This window comes from Amblyomma americanum, chromosome 1 (assembly GCF_052857255.1).
Source record: "Amblyomma americanum isolate KBUSLIRL-KWMA chromosome 1, ASM5285725v1, whole genome shotgun sequence".
Taxonomy (NCBI): domain Eukaryota; kingdom Metazoa; phylum Arthropoda; class Arachnida; order Ixodida; family Ixodidae; genus Amblyomma; species Amblyomma americanum.
In genome coordinates this window covers 15,958,442-15,977,240 of record NC_135497.1, presented here as the reverse complement: position 1 = coordinate 15,977,240, position 18,799 = coordinate 15,958,442, and the positions used below count along the sequence as shown (strand labels likewise).

At 43.4% G+C, this 18,799-nt stretch overlaps 1 protein-coding gene across 1 annotated transcript in view; it reads left to right on the top strand.

The window, feature by feature from the left end:
* The window catches only part of sli (slit guidance ligand), a 408,240-nt gene extending 394,826 nt beyond the window's left edge, over window positions 1-13,414 (top strand). The window contains exon 34 of the mRNA XM_077643187.1: window positions 9,036-13,414. Coding sequence (XP_077499313.1) covers window positions 9,036-9,259 — 224 coding nt within the window. The 3' untranslated portion in view covers window positions 9,260-13,414. The remainder of the gene's footprint in view (window positions 1-9,035) is intronic.
* The last annotated feature ends 5,385 nt before the right edge of the window (window positions 13,415-18,799 follow it).

Here is an 18,799-nt window from a genome sequence, read left to right as displayed (position 1 = left end):
ATATGCAGTACAGAGGGAGATAGATTAGGCTTCAAGTATAGTAAGGAAAAATCTGCAGTCATGACATTTAATGAAGAGGGCGGCGAGCATAGAATACAGGAGTTCGTGCTAAATGTAGTGAATGAGTACAAGTATCTTGGGGTGTGGATAAATAACAGTGTTGAGTATCTGACAGAGCATGAAAAATATGTAATGAATAAATCTAGTAGGAATGCAGCTGTCATGAAAAATAGGGCACTGTGGAATTACAATAGGTATGAGATGGTAAGAGGGATCTGGAAAGGGGTGATGGTCCCTAGCCTGACCTTCGGGAATGCGGTCCTGTGTATGAGGCCAGATGTTCAAGCAAGGCTGGAAATTAGGCAACGGGGAGTAGGGAGGTTAGCTTTGGGAGCACATGGCAATACACCAAATCAGGGGGTACAGGGTGATATGGGATGGGCGTCTTTCGAGAGCAGAGAGGCTAGCAGTAAGATAGCATTTGAGGAACGATTGAGAAGGATGGAGGAAAAGCGGTGGGCTAGGAAAGTTTTCAGATACCTGTATATAAAGAATGTTGACACGAAATGGAGAAAGCGAACTAGAAAATTGACAAGCAAATATCTGGAAAGCAGTAAGGGGGCAAAGCAGCAATTATCGGTTAAGAAAAAGGTTAAAGGAACAGAGAGAGCTTTGTGGAAAACAGGGATGCTGACGAAATCGGCACTAGAAACATACCGGACCTTTAAACAGGAAATTGTCAAAGAAAATATCTATGATAATTGTAGGGGAAGTTCTTTGTTGTTTGAGGCCAGGACTGGAGTTTTGCGGACTAAGAAGTATAGAGTCAGGTACCAGGAGATAGACACTTTGTGCATTGCGTGCGGAGAGGAGGAGGAAACGGCTGAACACTTGATACTTTTCTGTAAAGGGCTTCACCCTACAGTGGAAGGCAGCGGGGCTGACTTACCCAAGGCATTGGGGTTTAGGGATAGTGAAGGGAAAGTGGATTTTAAGAGGTTAGAAGTAACCAAGCGAAGGTTATCTGATTGGTGGCTAAAAGCAAGACAGGAGTAAAATTTCACAAGACATGGCTAGGTGGCTTGAGCCACCGCCCGATGTAAAGGGCTCAGCCGTATCCATCCATCCATCCATCCATCCATCCATCCATCCATCCATCCATCCATCCATCCATCCATCCATCCATCCATCCATCCATCCATCCATCCATCCATCCATCCATCCATCCATCCATCCATCCATCCATCCATCCATCCATCCATCCATCCATCCAGGGTTCGCTTACATCCAATAAACATAAATACCCACGAGAGCAGCAGATTGGACAGCCGTCGCTGTAGCTACGTTGGTAGAGCACCGGACGGGATATTCAGAGGTAGTGGGCTCGAATCCCACCGGCGGCATGGTAGTTTCTGAAGCGAAAAGCTTCACTAGGCTCGTCAACACCGGGCTTCGCGTGAGCCACACTACAGATTTGCCACAGCTGTGCATGCGTGAAACCGAGTGACGTCACGCGGAGCGCAGGTGGTCGCTGCTGCCGCAGCCGTCGTAGTCACCGCGTGCTGGCTCCGTCGTCTGACCGTGAAACCGAGTGACGTCACGCGGAGCGCAGGTGGCCGCTGCTGCTGCAGCCGTCGTCGCCGCCGCGCGCTGCCTCCGTCGTCTGACCTTTCCCCTTGGAAGGAGAGGAGCCAGAAGTGGTAGCGTGGGAGTTGGCTCAAAAGCAGCGAAGATAGAAAAGTACAAGGCTAGACAAGCGGCTGAAACGCCATAATCACGAGAGACACGTCTTACTAAACGGCGGCAAAAGGATCAAAAACCAAAGAAAAAAAAGTGAGCCGACGGCGTTCATAGAGTTCATTGGCGTTGACAACTTTGCAAACTCCGTTCATTTTGACGAAGTGAAAGGCATACAACCAGCTCCGTGGGTCAGTGGAGGCCTCAATCTCGCTTTTTGCTTTGTATATCCTGGATTAGCTGGACTAATTCATATTAATTTTTTATGCTGCTTTATAAGTAATTTTCTTTAAGCGATAGATTAATCTAAGTAATATTATCCCAATAATAAGAACAACGCATTAAAAAAATTAACATTCCCCTATGTACCTTGGTTTCAGAGACTGTTGACTCCTTTCATAAGTTTGTCAGACGGGCCCCCCATTTCCTTTACCTTGTCTGCTAATAGCTTAACGAGGGTCTCGGTTCTGGCTGTCTTGATGCCATAGGTAGCATAAGAGGGCTCTCGCAGTTTCCACCCTCGCCGTTAGATAACGTTGCACGGCACACTCGCGGTATTACAGGACGTGCTACATCCGCCGCTATGGACGAGGGTGGCGCTGGTGAACACTCTCGAGGTTCGCTTACATCCAATAAACAAATACCCACGAAAGCAGCAGATTGGACAGACATCGCCGTAGCTCAGTTGGTAGAGCACCGGACGCGATATTCGGAGGTCGTGGGTTCGGATCCCACCGGCGGCATGGTTGTTTTTCTGCTGCTTTATAAGTAATTTTCTTTAAGCTGTATATTAATATAGGAAATATTATCCCAGTGATAAGCACAACACATAAAAAAATTTAACATTCCCCTATGCACCTTGATTTCGGAGACTTAGCTCTCTTCATAAGTACACACACGCACACACACACATGGCACTATTTCATGTAAAACATACTTTATTTGTCGGATTTGGATATTGCAAGAGTCTAAGCCTGTCAGAGGTGTTTCAAGGTTTTTAGAAGAGAGTACACCTCATTTTCATCAGTCAGTTCAAAAAAGAGGGCTACTGAAATTCTGTCACCCGAAAACATCGAGCAGTCAGGGCTATGAGAGTAACTTCCAACTGCAGTGAAAAAAAAATCATTATAATCTCTGCCCAAGCACAATTCAATTAGTCGATACCTTGAACTCTCAAGGTTGTAATTTTATTTGGTCGAATAATTCTCTTAAAGGGCCTCATAAAGGGGTGTTTGATTGAGCTTGGCTTTAAAATGCTCGCACTATGTAGAGTACAGGCCGCCGAGCGTTCATGCTGCGTACGAGACCTCAAAAGCGAGCAGGAAATTTACAATACATTTTTTTTTGAAATTCCCGCTTCCGCACCACGCGACGACGTGCCGTGCCGGGCTTTCGCACGAAACCTGGCATACGACACCATGCCGTGCAAGTGACGTTGGGAGCCAGGGGTGATCATTGGTCCACCGCGCCAAATCCTTTCAGACGTCAGGCAGCTACCACAGCCGCGGTCAATCCGTGTGCGCCGGTGGAGGTAGGGGAGGGGCCGAGTGGGTGGGGCCGGCGGAGGAGCTCCGACGTTTTCGCGTGCGAGAGGAGAGGGGAATGCGCGAAGACGGGGAAGCTCAAATTTTGACTGCATGTAACTCAACTTCCACAAAACGCATCAAAATAATTCCATTTGTGAAGCAGCGTCTTTTAATATCCCAGGCATGCCACAACTTTATTGAGAGCACCTTTCTGGGGCCCTTTAGGAAGCAAATTAAGACGATTACATTTTTCTTTAGTATTACGGGAGTGTTCCTTATCAAACAGGTTATTGTGGTAAGTCGTCCTAGCTGACCTAATTTCATTGGTCAAGTGATTGCACAGGGCTTTAAAATGGGCTAACAGTGTAGTAACCTTGGTTCTAATAAATTTAGAGAACATCCTGTGTTTTTCTTTTCTTCCACGGAGCTGCCGGGGTGGCTCAGTGGTTATGGCGCTCGGCTACTGGCCCGAAAGACGTACGCGGGTTCGATCCCGGCCGCGGCGGTCGAATTTCGATGGAGGCGAAATCGAAATTCTTGAGGCCCGTGTACTGTGCAATGTCAGTGCACGTTAAAGAACCCCAGGTGGTCGATATTTCCGGAGCCCTTCACTACGGCGTCCCTCATAGCCTGGGTCGCTTTGGGACGTTAAACCCCCTGAATCGAATCAAATCTTTTTCACGAGTCGTAGAAGTCTTGGAAACATCCATTGTTTGAGATTATTTTTTGGCACCTTTATTTCAGCGGTAGGAAAACATTCTTGATAGATTGGTAGTAAAATTCGCAAGTACGTATTATAAGCACCGTGGGATGCCATTCAGTAGAAGGACGAATCCTAACATAAAACGTAACAACTGTTTATTAGCGATGGCAGCGGACGAGCATACCGACGCTACGCTCGTTCCCTTAGCGAAAAGAAAACAGCCGCCCTTCCCAGCCGGGCAGCCTGTTTTTGAAGCCACCGTCGGTGACGTAGCGGTGGCGCTGTGCTTTATCGGGAACGCAGTTTAGCGTGTGGTCGTGCTACGCTGGGCCGGATGATAACAAGGTGGAGGCTGCGCGGAAATGTGCGCAGAGTGTGTCGCCACATCAGTATCAGAATAGCGCTTGTGAAAACAGGATCCCAGCCCACTAGCTAAATGTATGCAATTTCTAAACGTGTCTTTCGTGAAATGAAGTGTCAATGATAATTCGAGGTATGTGCAGAATAGAATTGTATCTCAATGCGCACAAAATAGAAGATGGTCACTGATGGCTACCGCAAAGCGTTCCACAGTAAGAGGCACACTGTAATCGTGATAAAAAGGCTGATTGGGAAAGAAGACTTGTGGGTTATGTGTGAAGGTCTATTGATGACGTTTTCGAAGCACGTAGCCTGCATTATTATTGTGAATTCTTATTGTGCAGAATTGTTAGCGCTCATGTCTGTGTTAAAATCACCTCCTATACAGGGTAAGAAATGATGGGAAAAAATGTTATTTCCCTTTCAATGATACAAAAAAACTCATTTAAATTTCCCAGAGACTATATAGGCCAAGATATTCGAATTCATTATTTTTACATTGTAGCTATGGAGGACGTAGTGGACAAGGAAAGGTTATTTTTTGTAATTTTCATTATGCAGTCTGTTCGGTATACGTGGATAACTGTCCGACAGGTATCGACAGCTCATATCTCTGCAAGTACATTGCTCAGAGCTCGTTAGTCTTTGTTGCAATTCATTACGTTCTAAACGATGCAGTCACCTGCAAACATATGAAGAGTACTGTCGGCATTATGTGCAGTATCAGTAATAAAAAGTAAAAGAGAATTAGAGCCAGAATTGTGCCTGGAGGGACACCAAACGACAGTTTTGACAAGTCAGAAGGTTGTCCATCTAAAGAAAGATATATTGGTTATAGCACGACAAATAATCGTGCAAGTAATCAGATAATCCTTTACTACCAAGAACTCTATCCAATTTATAGAGAAGCTTAGAATATGAGTCGCGATTGAAATGTTAGATGAGTTGTAAAAATACTTGTCTTGCTGTCGTGGATATGACTTTTCTCAAGCGATGTCGGTTACTGTCAATTAAATTCTTTGCTTTTACAAGTGTCATCATATCATTTAGTATGAGATGCTCCAAAATTTTGCTCACAATGCATGTTAACAAGATGGTCCTGTGGTTAAACATAACATTATTATTGCCCCTTTGATGGATAGGGATAACTGATTAATTTTCCACTCAGAAGTAATTGTGCCGCTGTGTAGAGATTTCGTATGACTGTGAACGAAGACTTCGCATTTCACTCAGCATACCTTCTTTGGAGCTCATTTGGAATATTGTTGTGGCCACTATACATTTTGGTGTCAATGTCTGGGAGTACTATCTTGGTGTCAGATCGGCAAACAACGGAAACCTAAGTTAGGGGACGAAGGGCAGGTCAGTATTGTCCTTTGTTTCGTTATTTGTGTTTCTGTTCAGTCACGAGCTGCCGTCAAGAAAGGTCTTTACCAATCATCTCAGGTTCAACCAATCTTACATCTAGAAGTAGGATAAAATTCTTTGTTCCAATAAGCATGACAAAAGCCAACAGACACCGAAACCAAGGAGAATAAGAGGTTTTTTTTTCCTTTTTTATCAATTTTGCTGTGTTTCGCAAGGATCGTAGTAGTCGTTAAATTTTAGTGCTGTGCATAAGGCTTCTGATGGTGATAAAACAATATTAATCTTCTTTTTAGCCGCCAAAACTGATTTGGTGCATCATTTATAAAGTTACTAAGTGTATTGTTCAAGTGATTGTTTGGCTTATTTTATTGTGGATCTTAATGTCCGTCTGAATACCCGCATGTTACCGGGGGAGTTGTTTAAAAGATATCTTTTTTCAGTTTCTCAGTCTGGCGATTTTCCGCTTCAAATTAATGATGTTTTGCATTATTTAAGGGTTCACTTTAGTGGTTCTTTTTTTTTCTCGGGAATGTTGCATGATAGTGCTTGACCAAGCCTTTAAACAAACACCAGAGCTCATTTGTAGTCACCCTTTTATCAGCAGCACATTTCTGGAAGTCTCAAAATGAATAATCAAGAAGGTCGAGAACACTAAAGTAGTTCGTTCTTTCCCAATGGTAAACTCGCGATATGGAATTGCTTGCGTAATTTGGCAGGGATAGCGGTAGTGCGCAAATATGGCAGTGTTGTCAGATCAGCCTTCTGTGTCCTCATATTAGACTAAATTTGTTGAAATGATGTCATTTAAAAACTTCGAGTCTATTGAGCTATTGCTGGTCAAATTGGCACGTGCAGGTTTCTATGTAATCTGTGATAGGTAGAAATCGAACGCGAATCAAGAGGCATGTCATCGAATGTAACATCGCTTAGAAGACCATCCAGAGTAGATAGATTTAAGCCAGGAAGTTTTAAATCACCAGTCAGGACAATTTCAATTGCACTCTCATATGTGACGCTGCATGTATGCTTGTAGATTTTTCAATAGTTCCAAGCCAGCATTTGGCAGCGGTACAAACCCCCTGTACAGACAATACACTCCTCAGGTTCAGTTTATTTATTTAGTTATTTACTGATACTGCAGGCCATAATAATGGCCCAAGCAGGTAGGGCAATACAGTGACTTGTCATGACACTGCAAAATACAACAATAAAAACTCACGAATAGGATGCAGGATGTAGCAATGCTATTGGTAACACTGCATCATCTGTTGTCCGAATGTGGCATGCAGCTACATCGTCAATATCGCTTTGTTGTGAACGGCTTGACTGAAGGTGCAACAAGGGAGCTAGCAGTTGACAGGACAAAGCCTTCACCACGCACCAGAGTGCTTCTACATCATGTTGTGGCAACATACCGATATGCTCATTGGCAATGCCTCTGCCACGTGAGCATCGTTCGTTTTGCAGTACTGAGTAACCTGGTTGGATAAAGCTATTGTTGGCAATGCTTGGGGGCAGCTATGTTTTGCTGATTGTGACAATGTCGCGAGAGTGTTCAGAAAGAAAGGTTCCAGCTCTAGTGTTTTATATTCAACACATCTCTTGTGTTTATCTTAGCTATGACTAAGGTTAAAAGAGGTGGGTTTAAATCCTGTTTTCTGACAGCGTACAGGAATTGTGCCATCTTTTTCTCCATCCCAGTAGCGCAAGTTATTGATCTATATTTTATTAAACACCGGCATAAACTTCTTGCCATTGTCTGGGTTTTACTTACAACGCTTTTTGCAATTGTTTCGAACACGCAATGAAAAATGCTCCATGACTGACTGTGCGGTGCCTTTTAAGTTCCTGCACTGTTTAAAAATTCTTGCTTTGTCGCAGTTATTGTGTAGTGTTAGGGAAACAGGCCATGTTTTATATCCTTTCTTTGTTCCTAGGCGATCAATTCTGTTGACACAAGAGGTACTTATATTTAGTTTTTCTTTAAGCATCATGTTCATCTCTTCTTCCTCCAGACCTTCTGCTTTTTCCTGCTTGTGCTCAAGGAGCCTGCAGATAAATAAGACTGGAGCGCCCACTCTGATCTTCTAGGCTGTCTGCATGACGCAAATAGTATTTTATCGTTTGTTCAAGCGATCCAGTTTTTTTCCTCTCCTATTTTAATCTTTTCATCAAGATGTGTCACCTTGTCGAGTTTGGCATTGATGGCTGCCAGAGATTCCTTATATTACTTGTTTTCATTTTTTGTGTCACTATCATCAGCTGCTGCCTTCACAGTTTTAGGCAAGAAGTTCCTGGGTGTTGCAGTAGTGTTGAAATCTGGGTCAGTTCCTGGGTGTTAGGACCAGGATTGGTTTCCATCCCCAGTGAGCATGACAAGATTTTGCAGGGACACAATATAACCAAAAAAAACAGAAGAGAAATGTCGTAGTCAGTGCAAAGCCAGCAAGAAAGGATTGGTACTTCGATAGCTTTTAGCACAGCTTTCGCTCGCCTGTAGAAATTAAATGAAAGGACTCGTGAATAGTGTGTTCCTCAGGTGCCACCTTGCCCAATGCCTTTGTTTGTTGGTGTCCAATTGTGCTGCATGGTGTTTTCTGTGTGGCCTCTTTTTACATGCAGTTGTGTTGCACTGCTTATGTTTTAACTCTGCACCGTCAAAAAAATAAATATACCCAAAAGGTGAGAATTTGCTATGCGAAAAAAATGACATCCATACTCATGCCCTGAGGAAACACTCAGCCGTACATCCCTCAGACATACAGTGCACCTCGTCTCTGTACTCAGCCGTACATCCCTCAGACATACAGTGCACCTCGTCTCTGAGGCATATATACAGAAGCAGACGCTTTACGAACCTTCTGCAGAAGTATGAATTTTAAAATCTGAAACCCAAATGTGTTCATGCATTCAGATCTTGCTCTGATCACTAGTACAGTACTTCCAGGATCTCAGGTGCAGTTGTAGGCGCTACACTGTTCGAAAAGTGTGCGATTCTTTCTTTTACCAAGACGCATCATTGAGATTGTAGAAACTCGCTGTTTTTGTTCACGCTGAAGGGGCTGGTGGTGCATCCAGTTCTCGCAACTTGGCGCCCTTCCTGGGTTCCGGTGCAGTTGTGAAGTCAGCTGTGGCAAGGAATGTTGGTTGCGCTTTCATGTTTCTCCGTCAGACGCAAATGAACCCCTCAAACATTGAGGTCTGCTGTATTCCCAAAATCCGTGCTATTGTGCATGCAATCCATTTCAGGTTTCTTTAAGCAATTGTGTACCCTGCTGATTTTGTCACTGTTCAACATTGCAACAGCAATAAACTGAGATGATGGCTTTGTTTTCTTACAGCACCAACGTGCCAGAAGGAGCAGTACCGTGACCACATCGAGGAAGATGGCTGTCGGTCACAGAAGAAGGTCAAGATGGCTGAGTGCATTGGCTCATGCGGGGATCACTGCTGCCGTGCTCATAAGACCAAGCGGCGCAGTGTCAAGATGGTGTGCCCTTTGGGCAGAACGTACACCAAGCACGTGGAAGTGGTGCGCAAGTGTGGCTGCTCGCGCAAGTGCTGAGGGCCTGCGAGACTCACTGCTTCTGCCTGCAGCCGTGGCTGCACATCGAGCAGCTACATAACCTGTCATTTTTGTTCCTAACAGTGTGCTTAGTGCTTGTTCAGACGGTGTCAAGGGGGAAACGCATGCTTCTGCCCGAAAACTTTGGAGGGGATAACCCTTCCCAAAATTGGTGTTTTCAGCTCGTGGCTTATCATTGCACGCTTTTGCGGGGCTGACAAAATCACTGGAGCCGCAGTGTGGAAATGTTGCACCTGCAAATGAGTGAATGGGCTGCTGCTCTGGATATGAACACCATTTTCAATGTGACGAACAGGCTGAGCAGTTCTACAAGGGTCACAAATTATTGCTTTTAACTGCAAACCTGTGAAGCGGAGGTAATGATTTTCAGAACAAATTCTTGCATTCTGAGTAACTGTATGATGGCTAAAAAACAATAATTAAGAAAAATAAGTGCAGATTTCTTCCTATTAATGAAATGATGAGGATGCTAATTATGGTGCCACCTTTGGTTTTCTGTGATAATGTGATTGATTACAATCTCGATCTGCTTTCTACAAGGTGTGTGAACAGTCCCATTCTGGAATTTATTTGTACTTCATGCCTGCATGAATGCACTCTTCTGTTCGTGGACCTTCACAGGGTGCTTTCAACCAACCATTTTTTAAGATATTGGATTTCGTAACACTTTATTGCTCCACAGAGAACCTGAGCAAATATGCATGCATTCATGAGTTACTTGAGTTCTCTGGACTTGAGATTCACATTGTTACCTTTCGTGGAAGCATGCTGCACCTTTGTAGTGCTGTAATTACTTGAAGACTAGCTCTTGAAGTCATTCTTGCAAGTAAACTCTTTTACTTGCTCCAGGCAATTTCTGAACAATATATAGCATGGGTCACAACAGCTGTATGCTTTAAGCGATGCCTCTGCCTGCTCCTATATGTAGCTATGGGAAGAGCCTCACCAAAGGAAATAAGCTCTATTATAGAGGTTCAGAGGTTTCTCCCTGGCACCCCTTGGGACCCGTTTTGTATACATTAGAGGACAATGGCTGAGGACGTCAGCAAACTTTGCTCACTGCTTTGGGGACCAATGGCAGTAAGTATGAAAATCTAAACTTAAGTTCCACTGTTTGGCAGCCTCAAGCAACTGTTTTTTTTTTCATCTTTGTTCTCTTCTCAGATTAGGTATTGTGATTTGCTTTGCGTATTATTTATATTTTGATGGTTTGTGTTTGCGACCAAAATTGCTCACCTATGTCACATGTATCATTCGTTAGCTAATCTTTTCATAGTACGCACTGTGCTTTTATCGTTTCACCACCAGCATGTGTAGAATCTCAAGTTACTAGTATATTTCCCAAACTTGTGCACTGACGGGTCGAGCCTATAAATAGCATGAGAATGCTTTGCTATGTTGTCTCAGTGAAGCTAGTGTTTTCTGGTGTTGTTAAAGTGCATTCATTGACTAGGTAATGGTAGTAGTAAGTTTTATACTATACATGTAAAATGGTTAGAGTTTGCAGGTAAAGAACTCAGTTTCCGTTCCTTCTTTATAGCTATATATGTGCTATTTTTTGTGCTCAAGTTGTTAAACTTCTGCTTTTAAAAAGAATTATTGGTACTGCATGAAGCTCCTTATTTCTGTGGCAAGGGGATATTGAACTCTCTAGAGGGGAGTGAGTGCATGTGCCGATCGGACTTTGAGGTCTTGCGTCATTTATGAGGCCAGTATCATGCAACCCGTGCCAAAGAAACAGTAGCACTGCTTGTGTTCAGTAAGCTAAGCACTGATCCAGATGCCATTAACATACTTGCCGATGAGGCCGCTTGTTTCAATATATTAACTAGAAGGCACCACATCAGTGCTTTACCAGCTACTGGATGGTTATGCCTTGTGCCATGCCCCTCAAGATTTCAGTCTTTTGCAGGAAATATGGCACGCAAAGTTCTGCCACTAGAGGCTCTACAGCCACATTTGCTGAAGTGACACCTTTAGTGTTTAAATGTGTTTGCCACTTATTCCACCAGTAAGAAACATGTAGTGGGTTTCACGGTGCATTAATAATGTTTTGGTGTCAAGGATCTGTAACTGTGAGCAATGGGAGCCATTGATACCATAGGCTGTTTTTAGACCATTCTGAGTGCTTTATTTGTATTTGTCATTTATGCAGCTGTGATCTAATATACATAGAGGGAAGGGCCAGCATGGATAATGTGTGAAAGATGGCATAGATACCTGGTGTAAACATTTTCATTGATATTTTGCTCACAGAAACCATGCTGCCAAGTGCTGACAAGTGATACTACCATATCTTTTCTCAGTGTGCTGGAATATCAGTTGGAAGCTCTGCTATGACCAGGAAAACTGTTTAGCACTTTTCGAAGAGTGAAACCAAGCTTAGAGATACAAAATGCAATGCAGTTGTCCATACTTCTCGCAAAACATTGCCTTCACTGAGATGACGCAGTTGCAATTGCTATTCACTTCCCTGCTAAGAAATAGAGTTTACTTTCTTCGTACTGTTGCTTTGAGCCATTTATAGAGTTAGTGCAACAGTAGCATCCAAAATAAGGCTACCTTATGCGTGTTCATTTGTATGGTTGTTAGTGGGGCTGGTGAGACGATGCAGAAGGGTTTCCTATTTACAGACCACTGCCTCAAAACAACCAACTTCATTTTGCTACTATATCTATTTTGACTCATAAAGGTTTTGATGAAATCACTCAGAACAGTTACTGCCATCTTTTTGGAAAAGCTTTCAGACTTGGTAGCAGTACAGGAATGATGCTGTGTATAGCCTAATGTTAGATGCTTTTTGCACTGGCACAAAAAAACACATCACTGTTCAGCTTACCGCGGCATGGTTGAAGCCCACAGCTGAAGGCATCAGAGTGTGTTGTTTGTCATTATTTTAATGCAGACCTAGAGCTGGACTTATTTCAGTGTAGGATGAGCACTGGTCTCCAATGGTTGGTCTTCACATTTACTGGCACTTTCACTTGTGGTGTGCAAACACGCCATCAGAGAAAATTGGCGTGAAAGTCGATAGCTGTATTTTTACTTATGTTTATACTTTGAGATATTGCAAGCATCAAATTTATTCTTGGTGTTACAAATATTTGTTGTAATGTGCAAGACAATTGTGAAGAAGAGAAAGTATAAATAGCTATTGGATATTTAGCTGAATTGATAAGAAAATATACTAACAATGTACTGAGTTCGTGTGCACGATTTTTATGGCACATTTCAAGCTCTTTTCTGCATTTATCACCACTGCAATGCAAAATGTAGGCAAGTGGCTTGGTTCGGGAGGGTGTTAGCATTGAAACAGTTGTTTTATCACTCACACTGCGGTTTTATCACTCGTGTGGTAGTATGAAAAATCAGGGTTCAGGTTATGGGTTACGGTGAATAACATGTACTACCTCGATGGAAAGAAATGCGAGCAAACCGGCACCAACCGCCCCACTTTTGGAATTTATCTTCATCACGGTTTTACATGGGTGGTAGGAAAAAGACGTTAGTCATCCTAGAGTGCATCATGGACGAGTCTAGGGTCTTTTTGTTATCACCGAAGTAAAAGCGCAGTGAAAAGAAATTGAAACAGCGGAGCGTGTTGGCACCGGGTTGTTCATGTTTCTTTCCATCGAGGGAGTACCACGTTCAATGACTTTAGCTCTTGATCTAACACCACTGCTCCTCCAGTCAGCTATTTTGGTAACACACCTGTCACTATGGCAGCTTTTACTTAGTGTAGAGCTTCATATATGATCCTATAGCTGTCTGAAGAACTATAGTGTGATCTTTCTGTATATAAGTGGTCCACTTCAAGAGTATATATATATATATATGTACGTCTAACTCGCATTGTTTGCAAATTTACATACACATTGTGTGCACACTAATACATTTATTTCTTTTTCTTGCTACTGAATGTGTATATAAGCAATGTAGTGACTACTGACATGACCCAAATACCTGAGGTCAACACAGTAGCATAAACGTTTACAGCATCGGTGATCAACTGGAATCGAGGTCTTGGTTTTGTACAGTGAAGTGTATTTTAGTCTGTTTGTAGAGCTCGTTCTGAGGCCTGCCTAATGGCAGTTTTCTTGCTTGTACAAGTAAAATTTCAAGTTACACTACTGATCCATTACGCCTGATCCTTTCTTTCTCTAGTAGTTTTGCGATTTTGTCATTTAATTTCAGCTTGTGATTGAAGAATCAGAATGTTCTTTACTGAGGTGTCTCTGTATGAAGCTAACTGCAGCACACATGGCAGTGAACGTTTCTAAAGTGTGGCAGGCATCATTGTCAAAAGAAATGATGATGATCTTTTTTTATGGTGCAAGGGCAGCTTTAGCCAAAGAGCGCCATGGCACAAGGTAGTTTTCATTGCACAAGGTGGGGTCAACGACCCATTTCCCAAGCATTTCACCCTAAAGGAGCCGGGCACCAGGCAGAGGAAAGCTTGTACCCATTGTATCACCGGTGGGTACCCGGCGGCACTGGGGATCGAACCCCGCACCTCCCGCGTGCGAGGCGGATGCTCAATCCACCAGGCCACCGCTGTAGTGTCGAAAGAGAGAGATAGAGTACTTTGTGCAGGCGTTTCTGCACTTCCGTATCTTGCATGTAGCGTCAAGTACGCGCAACTGCGTACTTTCGAACAGCTACTCGAATAGTCGCAACAGGCCTTCGTAAACATATCCAAGCGGCGCAGGCTGACTGCTGACCATCGGCCGTTTAGTGGCTCGTGGTCGCCAAGAAACTAGGTCGGCAAGGTAAGATGAGATAATTCGCGATACCTGGAACAGAAACAGTACGTGAGAACAAATTATTTCACTGGCGCAGCCGATTACCATGCTCGCATGGCCACTAGTTTATGCATGTGCATGCACAAGTTGTCACGTGGCAATTCTTTTACTCATGTCTTGCGCACCATTTCAAAGACAGACCGCGCAATCAAAATTTGGTGCCTTCTTTAATAAAATTTCGCATATTTTTAAATTGGCCCTCAATGCACGTTGCGTCACGCGACAATTAACCTGGCATCCGTGGCAGCGGTACCCATGCATTGACAAAACAACGCGCACGCACTTGCATTTAGGAGGTCAAATCTGAATGGTTCTCTTCCACAGAAAATGTATACTGCGTAATTATAGCGGGAGCGAAGAAAAACGCTTGCGAACTAAATTCACGACGAGCTCCAGATAAGCGACTCATGAAAGATTCGCAGTACGTCAACATGCGACTTCAATAATAACGCCCGCGCAAGCCATATTGTTCTGAGAACGCGCAGCAGTTCCTCGAACAATATGTTCGAATATTATCGCTTGCATGAAGACGTGAAAGACCGGAATTGGATCGCTTGCTTGCGTGTTCAAAAAAGGCTGCAAAATTCCGCGACTCTCGTGCTACGCTAGTAGGCTGCTACCGAGCGACCGCTAAGAACGACTCTTGAAACGCTTACGCAGTGGTTAGCCCCTGCCGCCGCCGCAGTGCGGTGCCACCATAGGAATTAAACGAGAGCTGACCAGTGAGAACCAGTCTTCCCCACAAACAAAAAAATGTACAGTGACCCGCGCGCTCGTGAATTAGTTCTAGGAGTGCCGTTACGGTAGAAAGTCCTCTTCGAAAACCATATTGCCTGCGGTCATTTATGTTATTATCTTCAACAGATCTGTCGAGACATGATTGAAAATATGATGCTCAAGTACCTTAGAATATGTATACAATAATGGTATTGCCCTGGAAGACGAAAGTAGAGACGAATTATCTGCTGTAGGTACGGTACAATTTGGCTGCGTTTCTAATCAAAGGGAACATCGGCTATATACGACAAAAGGTTGAACATAATGGACAAATATTTACTGCACAACTCGGCATACCCAACGAAGTGGGCATTAAGTATTCCATCAGCACCTGCGGTTTTTTTGGTGCCAGTGCTCAGCAGAAGTGGCAAAAGGCGTTGTTCAGTAACCACAACGTTAATTTATGGCTGACAGTGATAGGCTGAACGCTGGTGTGCTGCCACCATATATAGTGAATACAGAGCCAACAAATTGATTGAAGGCAGCCGCGACTTGCGGTTGGGACGTTATAGTTTCGCCACTTATACAAAACTTCTATGTCATTTCCTTTTAAGGAGATGACTGCGGATAGAAGTTTTCTGGTGTGATAGTGGGGAAGTTCATGGCAACGTCAAAATAGTAGTCCTTTTTTAAATACATTCCTTTACCTTTTTACGCAGCAGTGAAAGCTTTAATTGTTTTGTTAGCCACTGAATGAGACAGCCGGGTTTGCTTTCTTAATTTCATTTCATTTCATTTTATTACTCTCAAGGCCGGTCAGGCGTTACAGAGAGGAGTAGGCAAGGCAAGAAAAAAAGAATAAATACAAAGAAACAAACAAATAAACAGTTTAGAATTCATAAGCATTAACAGTATCCTTGAATTTCTGAGAATCATTGATGACGACGACGGTGGAGGGCAGGTGATTCCAGTCCGAGGCTGTTCTGGGGACGAAGGAATTTAGATATTGGACAGTCCTGCACTGTGGAATGTGCACCTTTAGTTGATGATCTCTGCGGGACGATATGTGCACCGGAGGATTAAACAAGGACTGCTTTAAGGTTTCGTTGCCGTAATATATTTTATGAAATGTGCAGAGGCGCGAAATGCGGCGCCGTATGGCAAGATCCGGAAGATTAAGCGTTCTTTTCATTTCTGAAACACTTTCATGGCGGGAGTAATTTGACATTATGAACCTTGCAGAGCGATTTTGGATGGATTCAAGCAGCCCAATGAGAGAGTTAGTGTATGGGTCCCACACTGGAGCAGCGTATTCAATTTTTGAACGGACGAGTGTTTTGTAGAGCAGTAGTTTCACAGGGATAGGGGCAAGGGAAAAGTTACGACGGATGAAGCCAAGCAGGCGGTTGGCCTCGTTAGTAATATATTCAATGTGAGACTTCCAGGACAGATCATCTGTTATTTGAACTCCAAGGTACTTATACTTGGTAACTTGGGTCAGTGGGGTGTCGTCGAGAGAGTATGAGCACGGAATGTTGTGATTAGTCGTGCGCGTAATTCTCATTAATTTACATTTGTTAACGTTTAGTTTCATAAGCCAGGTATTACACCAAGTTCCAATTATATTCAGATCATTTTGAAGAGCACATGCATCATCTTGGTTAGTAACTTCTCTGTTTAAAACACAGACATCAGCGAAAAGTCTTATTTTGGAAGTAACTGAGGAAGGAAGATCATTAATATAGATAAGGAAAAGAAGTCCTAGAACTGATCCTTGCGGAACGCCAGAGGTTACGGGGGAAATGGGGAGTCATGATCGTTAGCATTTACATACTGACTTCGATTACTTAAAAAACACTCAATCCACTTTAAAATACCATTATCAATATTTATTTACTTAACTTATAAAGTAACAGTTGATCTGACACGGTGTCAAAAGCCTTTGCAAAGTCGATATATATACAATAAATAAGGGAAGAGTGGTCCAGAGCGAAAATAAAGTCATTAGTGAATGCAATTAATTGAGTTTCACATGAATGATGCTTACGAAAACCATGCTGTGAATCTGTAAAAAAACGAATTAGCTTCCAGATAGTCAACAAGGTGTGAATAGATAATATGTTCAAGGAGTTTGCATGGAATAGATGTTAAGGAAATAGGCCTGTAGTTATTAGGATTATGAACGTCACCAGACTTGTGGACTGGAACCACCTTGGCGATTCTCCAGTCGTCAGGCAGTGATGCGCTGCGGATGGACTGCGTAAAAATTTCGGACATCATGGATGAATATAAACATGTACTTTTCAAGAACTTATAACTAATACCGTCGACCCCTGCAGCTGAATCAAGCTTTCCTTTTTGAATAAGCCTGGCAACACCATCATTGATAGTTATAGGCTCCATCTGCACAGATTCTGAAACCGCAATATCGGGTAAGGTGGACACAACGGAATTACTAAAAGATGAAAAAAATGTATTGTTCAAAGCAATGCAGCACTTGTGAGGGGGAACCGGGATATTATTTATGGAGCGAAGTCGGACCTCTTTTGTTTTGCGCATATTAACGACGTTCCAAAATTTTTGAGGGTTGGAAACGACCAAATGAGGCAGTGTGTCATGATAAAAGACATGCTTAGCGCTCTGCAGCGCCTGCTTGTACTGTGACGCGACAGCACGATATAGGTGCCACTTATCAGTAGTTATTGATATTTTCAGCTGCCGGAAAATGCGCTTTTTTTATTTAGGAGGCGCTTTAGCGATACGCTGAACCAAGGTGCTTGTTTGGAGCAGGAAACGCGACGAATGGGAATATATTCATTTATGAGATCGTTCACCTTCGTTTTAAATATGTGCCAGTTTTCTTGAGTGGAACGACTCCAGAACTGCGGGAAGAAGGTGTCGGAAAAGCGCTCGAGCTCTGCATTAATAGCTTGGAAGTCCGCCTTGTTGTAGTTCCTAAGTAGCTTGTATCTTTTTGGAGAACGAGCCGAGCGTGAAGGCATAGTTAGGTGGATTGCACTATGGTCACTTAAGCCCGGAAGAAAGCTGATTGAAGATATAGTTTCAGGAGAAGTGGCTAGCACAAGATCAAGTATGTTGGCAGATGTCTGAGTAACGCGGGTTGGTTCTTTAACGATTTGATCAAGGTTGAACGTGGAACACAATTCAATGAATGCAGAACATTCTGAGAAAGGACGTAAGAGATGAAAAGAGGGGCTGTTCCATGAAATTGCGGGAAGGTTGAAATCACCAAAAATATAGAGGAGACCTCGGAAACTTAGAAAGGACCGAGTTAATGGCGTCATGTAGGTCATCGCAGAAGCAAGGCTGTGAGCTAGGTGGTCGATAGCATACACAGAATAAAACGTCTTTGTGGTTCAAACGTAAGCAAGTGCAGAGAAATTCCAGTGATGAATTCACGGGAACGCTATAGGAAGCAATTTCATCTGATACGGCAATCAAAACACCACCACCAACACGCTCGCAGCGATCAAATCTATAAATGTCATAATTTTTTTCACAAGTGAACAGTTCCCGAGAATCAACTTTTTCAGACAGCCACGTTTTGGTCAGGACAATCACATCGGCAAAACACGTGTCGGCTAGAGCTGACAATGAGTCTCGTTTATTTAAAATGCTGCGAATGTTAGTGAAAAGAATCGAGTAATCTGGATTCGGCAATGCCTGAACGGCTGCGTTTTCCTATGGCGAACCTGAGGTAGAAGTTGATGCAGGCGTACCTGATGCAAGCGGAGGAGATGCAGGCGGGGCTGTTGCGTCATTTTCAGAGGCACTCCCGCTAGGCGCTTCAACTGCGCATACGGCATCCGTGTCGGCAGAATATACGTAGCACTTTTTGTTTACGTACAGCCTGTTGTAACGCAGGTTGTATTTATGGCCACTTGCTTTACCATAGTCCATGAGCTTTTTCCGCGAAAGCCTAGTTGCTCTGCAAAAGTCCTCCTGCATAGACACGCCTGAATTCTTCAGTTTTGTTCTC